Source organism: Pezoporus flaviventris, unplaced genomic scaffold (genome assembly GCF_033815535.1).
Source record: "Pezoporus flaviventris isolate CSIRO_AGI_PZ_B2104156 unplaced genomic scaffold, CSIRO_AGI_Pfla_v1 ptg000013l, whole genome shotgun sequence".
NCBI classification, from domain to species: domain Eukaryota; kingdom Metazoa; phylum Chordata; class Aves; order Psittaciformes; family Psittacidae; genus Pezoporus; species Pezoporus flaviventris.
In genome coordinates this window covers 12,567,208-12,573,886 of record NW_026892561.1, presented here as the reverse complement: position 1 = coordinate 12,573,886, position 6,679 = coordinate 12,567,208, and the positions used below count along the sequence as shown (strand labels likewise).

The window sequence follows — 6,679 nt, the reverse complement described above, 5'->3', positions numbered from 1 at the left end:
CTTACCCCGCCCCTCGGCGGGGCTTCCCAGAGCTCTCCCCCGCGGGGCGGAGCTCCGAGGCCGGGCGGTACTGGCGCGCCCCGCCCGCCGGCGCTGCGGGCCCGAGGCGGGAGCCTAGCCATGGAGGGGCGGTGGGGTCGGTGGCTGCTGGCGCTCGGCCTCCTGCGGCTGCTGGGCCGCCTCGCCGCCGGTGCGTGCCCCTGCCAGGACACGCGGCTCTGCCGCCCCGTCACGGGCACCGGCGGCTTCGAGGTGCGCGTCCCCGGCAGCTCTGCCCCCCCCGCGTCGCGGTGAGGCTGGGGAGGGCGGCCCGGGAGAGGCGCGGTTAGCGGCGTGTTGAACTCACCGCGCTGCGCCGCCTGATCTTGATCGTCTGCGTTAGAGCGGAAGAGGTTTTAAAAGGGTGGGTGCATGTGGTTCACAGGGAAGCGTCAGGGTTTGGCTCTGAAGGGTAAAATGTTGCATCCAGCGGCTGCGAGCCCTTACCGTTCCCAGCCCGGCTGCTAGGCCACTGCTCCCTGGCCTGGGAAGCGGTTCCGGCAAGCTGGTCTCCAGAAACACAAGTCATGTACCTTTTTAGTAGGCGTTTAATCGTCCTGCTGAGAAGTGTAAGGAGCTGATGAAGGTGCTTTCTACCCGTTTCCAGGTCTTCGTGTTCGATGTGGGAAAGGAAACCTGGAAATCCTATGACTGGTCAAAAATTACAACTGTGGCAGCGTTTGGAAAGTATGATCCTGAGCTCATGTGCTATGCTCACTCTAAAGGCTCCAGGATTGTGCTGAAAGGTTGGTTACGCTGTGAAAATGTGGACGTTTTATGTGATACATGAATAAGAACATGATGTACAAAGGGCTATAATACATTTTGCGTGTGCTGGTATGCAGGGTATTAAAAAGAAAACCGGCCTGTGGCTTCTGCAACAGTGGTAACAAACCATTGTCAAAATTATGCTTGGGAAAAGAAGTTAAGTCCTCTGCATTTTGCCAGTATGGGTGTGGGGTTTTTTTAATTGTGATTGGTTGTTGGTTTAGTAAAGATAAACCTTTCCTCCTTACTGTTACTGTGTGCAAATACGTGTTAACTCTTGAAGGTCACTTGTCTAGGTGATGTACCTCTTCAGGAAATTGTTGATCCTGCTAAAAGAGCAGCATGGATATCCCAACAGGTGGACCTTGCAAAAAAACAGTATATGGATGGGATTAACATAGATATAGAGCAAGAAGTTAACGAAACCTCTCCTGAGTATTATGCATTAACAGACCTTGTTAAAGAAACTACAGATGCTTTTCACAGAGAAATACCAGGATCACAGGTAATAATAATCTACTTTCCACAAGCATTGACTTCATGAAATGTGAGCAGTTTTAGAGTGCTGTTTAGTATATGAATATGAAAAATTTTGTGCAGATCTAAAGTGTGATATTCTCAAGAATGTTCAATTAGAAAATTAGCTGTGATACTCTGTCGTAAGAATCGCTCTTTTTGACCTGTATGAATTTAAATTGAGTAAGGATTTCACTGAGATTTGTAGATAAGAATGTTATTGCCCTGTGGAGCTGGCAGTTATTAGTGTGGCTTAATGAATCTTTTGAAAGTAGGGCACGTACAGCCTTCTGGTCCGAAAGCTTGACAATCTTTTGGTAAACCCATCACTGAAGTTTTAAGGATTTGCATCATGCTTCAGATTTTTGATCAGATGGTTTTCATGTTATAATTTCTTTGCTGTTGTGAGTCACTGATGGGGCACTCACTGTTTATGATCTATTTTTTTATCACCTGAGCAGCTGGTTCTGTAGTTCATTAGTATCATGGTGTGTTAAACACTTAGCAACATTGCAGAAACACTGCCTTTAGAAGTTCCAGGTTTTTTTAAAGAGAAAACAAGAGCACCCAAGTGCCATGCATGGTACTGACTTGTGCCTTTTTCCTGCAGGTAACATTTGATGTGGCTTGGTCTCCTGCATGCATAGATAGAAGGTGTTACAACTATACTGGGATTGCAGATGCGTGTGACTTTTTATTTGTGATGTCATATGATGAACAGAGCCAGATCTGGACAGACTGTATTGCAAAAGCCAATGCTCCTTACCTGCAGACTTTGGCTGGTGAGGACAAAACACCTCGCCGGGAGTCAGGACATTTCCATTTGTTCACATGAATAGATGGCAAAGACTGCCTTTTCTTTTTTGGTTGTGTAAGGCTTTCTCAAGTGTGCTCAAATATGTGTTGTTCTAATGTGAAATAGTATCTCAGACCCTTATGACACTACAGGTAGACCTTTAGTAGTTGTGTGTTGTCACTTGTAATTGTCTAGGTCTTTAATTGTTAGGAACACATTTAGAATGACAAACGGCAGCCCAAGCAATGGTGTCTACCTGGGCTTGCAAAGAACTGGAAACATGTCTCTCAACCTTGTGAACTGCTACTATGGGCAGCTGGTTTTAAGTGTGAACAGCTAGAGCAGTAACTAAAATCTGAACCGAACAGGTCTAGGAATATGCAGGTGGGAGGTACAGCAGAGCTTGCACCTCAGCCTCTGTCTGGGAGCATCCAAGTCCTGTCTTGACTCTGGCTTTAGATTAGTTTTAGGAATAAAAAACGTGGAAATGCAATAGTGCATCTGAATTTGTATTTCCTTCAAAACTAGGATATGAAGAGTACATTACTATGGGCATTGATCCTAAGAAGCTTGTGATGGGTGTCCCCTGGTATGGCTATGACTATGTCTGCCAAAACCTATCTAAGGTAAGATGAAGATTATTTATTTGCAATCATACTGTTACCTTTTTTTTGGAAAGAGATGCCTAGAATTTGGTGATACGGTTTTTGGACTAAGAAATAACTGTGGTCTGATGAATAGAGAGTATAAAGCTGGGGCTCAGGACAGAGGCTTTTGATGGGCTGGTAACTGATAAGCAGTGTGGTACCAAACAAGGCGTTTTATCTCTCCGTAGGCAACCTCAACCCCATGATACCCAAGCACCGTGTTTGACTAAGGAGCTGTAGACATTATCTGTAGAAGAGATGATGTCCAAAGGCACCACAATGCTTGTATCTGTCTGCCTTCTCAACAGAATCACTAAGCTCACTGCTTAAAGACTAGGTGCAACGAACCAGAGAGTGCTAAAACCATATGACTGTTAAAAGTATGGCAGTTTAGGGATAAATTATGCAGTCTCAAACATTGTATGTGGGACAAACGTAACAGAGTATTAAAGGGGAAAAGATAAGACAACTGTGTAAGCTGAGTTATGTCCATCCTATCTTCTATTACTACACAATAAACAAAATCTGTTTTAATTAAATCTGTCCATACATACAGGTATTTTTGAAGAGTTTGGATTTTTTAGACCCGTTTGTGATTTCGTTTTTGGCTGTACTGCTATTTTGGAGTTCAGTAAATCTGTGTAAGGTGAAACTCATACCTTCTGCTTTTTTTTCAGGATCATGTTTGCTCCCTTTCCAAAGTACCTTTCCGTGGGGCTCCTTGCAGTGATGCTGCAGGGAGTCAGGTCCCCTACAGAGCAATCATGAAGCAGGTGAACAGTTCCCTTTCAGGGATCCTATGGGATGAGGTACAGAAGTCTCCATTTTATGAATACAAGGTAAGAGTCTTTTTGTAAGACACCATGTTGTGGAGTAAATGTTCATGAACCATAGTTCTTTGATTATGAAGGGTTAGGTTCTCCTGTTTGTTTTCTACATTTTTTGTGTGTAGTAAAAGTTATCTGGATTTCTGTCTCTTAAATTTCTGTTCTGAAAGAGGGGTGCAGTGACTGAAGACTACAGGAGTAATAAAAATCTTTATTACCATGCAGTTTTCTCAAGAGATTCTATCATGTCAAAAAAGACGTTTTGGCATAAAGAAATCCTATAGCTCCGTTCTTCACTGCTACAGCTACTTTTATTAAGTTGATGACTTCAGAACAGATTCTGAGGTGCTCTTAAGTTTTTCCAACGCAGTGGCTTGAATGCATGTTCTCGAATGATTATGCTTACATGAACTACACAATGTATGCATTTCATCTTGTGTCTGTAGACATAATTTGAAGTTTCACATGTAGATGATTAAAAGGTGTTGTAAGCAATGACCACGTCAAAGCAACATTACTTTTACAAAATTCTATAACCTTCTCTAAAACTGCTTATTGCTGGAAAAAAAGCACTGAATCTCTAACTAAATTCACCTGTTAGGTTAGATAGTGCGTCTGGGATTTTAGCTGATTCAAAATCATATTAAAATACAAATTAGCACAGTCTTTTTATTTAAGTATTTATTCAGTAAGATGTGACACTGTTTTATAAGTTAGATTCTACAAGTAAAAAAAATAGCCACATATTTGACTTTCAATTTTAAATTGTGTGTAAAAAATCATTTGTAAATCAGGAAAGCGTCATTATGGAAATCTATACAGCTTGTGTATCTCTGTTTTTACTTGTACTTTTTACTGCATTCAACAGAAAATGCAGTCAAAACTCAATGAACTTTAATTTATCATGTTTATATAGATAAGTAGATACTGACACGAGTGTTTAAATATTTCCTAGGATTCTCTTGGTCACTTCCACCAAGTATGGTATGATGACCCTCGCAGCATCTCTCTAAAAGCAGCATACGCAAAGAATCAAGGTTTAAGAGGCATTGGCATGTGGAACGGAAATAGTCTTGACTATTCCAGGGAAGCTGTAGCAGAACAACAAACTGAAGCCATGTGGCAGGCCCTGACACCATAAGAACTATTTGAACCCTTGATTTAAAATGGTGAAAATTGGTAATTTTTTATTATGGCTTATACTATCATAATTTTGGCTTTATATAAAAATACCATGATTAAAAAAAAAATTGAGAACCAGCCCAGTTCATCTTGTTATTTTGTAAGCAAAGCCTTATTTTCATGCTTCCAAAAGTTCCAGTGTTCCTTTAGCAGTGTGTTTTTTTAAAGCCTGCTCATCGTTTTCATTTTTCACAACTACAGTAAGCTGGTTGAAGCTTGAACCCAGCGTGTACCTGGTAACAAGTAAATCCAAGCGGTGGATTTACAGGGGCAATCTCCTAAAGATCCTTTGCTAAGGCTGCCTGGTGCAGCAAGTATTGATTCTGGGGTCGCATGGTGCAGCTTTCCGACTTCCCACCCCAACTTGTATTTTACATAAGTAAGTCACTTGCAGATCAGATTAAACTCAGAATACTGGAGACACAGGCTGTTGCTTATATGCAGCTTGGTGAAATTTGTGCTTGTACTTGGTTGCTTTTCTAGAGATTAAAATATTTTATGGACTGAAGAAATTATATAACATGAAGTAGTTGCCATTAAGGTTTCTATCAGGCTTGCTGCTGGAAAAGAATGCTCAGTAAACTCCAGTTTCACCATGTTTATGTATCAGTAAATTCCTTAGTTTCAAAAGCCAAAAATCTTGGACCTTATCATGAAGAAGGAGCATTAACAGGGAGAGGACTTGGATGATGTCTTCTTCCATTGCAAACTTCTTTACTTCCTGAAAACTAGAACTCGGAAGCTTATTTAATGAGCTGCTAATTTCCACACACTTTAAACTTTATTCAGTAGCCTGTTGTTACTTGTTTTTTGTGCAGTATTGCCTTTGAGATGAGATGTATTTTCTTTCTAGTTCATATTTTTCTTAAAATAATTAACCTAGAGAAATTGGCTAACTTTTTAAAATATATGTAGTGGTAGAAAGATTGGTGTTTACAGGATTTTTTTTTGCTAAATAAAATGCTTTCTTCATTAAGATTGGTAAACAGCATTGGCTGTTTATGATTTACTTGTTCCACAGCTTACAGCCCACACTGCTTCTCTGCTTCTCAGGCCTCTTTCACAACCAGATTAAAGTGCCCTGCTTAAGTTGACTCCATTAATTAAACATTTTATTTAATTAGATATATGTTGTCAGTTGTGGGTTGGTTTGGGGTTTTTTTTGGTTGGTTGGGTTCAGCTTTTTCCCCTTGGTGAATATTTACACCACAGAATAGCAGCATTACCATAATGGCTACTGAGGAGAAGACTAGAAGACTTCATATGAGTGTCTGACCAGTTGCTATTACTGAAAATGGAAAGCAGACCAGGAAGCATACTGCTCTCATATAAGGAAAAGCAATCTCTTGGAAAATCAGAAGGCTCTCTGCTAGAACTAGTTAGGAGAAACTGTTAAATTTACCTGACATACAGACACTTCAGAATTTGTATTACTATTTATATTCATATGGTAACATACTGAGAGAGAGATACTTTTGAAACTGAGAGGTCTTCTGGAGTGGATCATCTGACCTACAGATTCCTAACTGAAGGCCAAATAACTTTAGAGATTTAATACTTTCCCACTAAAATATTTGGTAAATCCTATCTTGAAGAAAATAAATTGGAAAAAGGGTGGTTTGTCTAAGACGTTTGAAATTAGTCCTTTTGAGAGTTGCATAATTTTCTTGGTTTATTACTGATTTCCCATTAGTGTTTCACTTCCACCAATAAATACAGCCTTTTATGTGACATTAATTCCTAGCATATTATTTGTTCTGCTTAAGATAATAACATTGGGTACTGCAAAGAGGCAAAGATGAGAGCTAGAAAAAGAGAATTGTTATCTAAGCACATTCATGAGCTTGAATTTAAAGAAAGGCAGAATATGCAATACTGTAAATTGGACCAGGATCATCATCATA

At 40.4% G+C, this 6,679-nt stretch overlaps 1 protein-coding gene across 1 annotated transcript; it reads left to right on the top strand.

Moving 5' to 3' along the window:
* Window positions 1-70: 70 nt before the first annotated feature.
* On the top strand, window positions 71-4,851 carry CTBS (chitobiase). The gene is made up of 7 exons (XM_061451635.1): window positions 71-252; window positions 647-785; window positions 1,104-1,312; window positions 1,934-2,105; window positions 2,648-2,745; window positions 3,444-3,605; window positions 4,549-4,851. The coding sequence occupies exons 1-7, from the start codon at window positions 121-123 to the stop codon at window positions 4,732-4,734; spliced, it is 1,098 nt and encodes a 365-aa protein (XP_061307619.1). The 5' UTR covers window positions 71-120; the 3' UTR covers window positions 4,735-4,851.
* The last annotated feature ends 1,828 nt before the right edge of the window (window positions 4,852-6,679 follow it).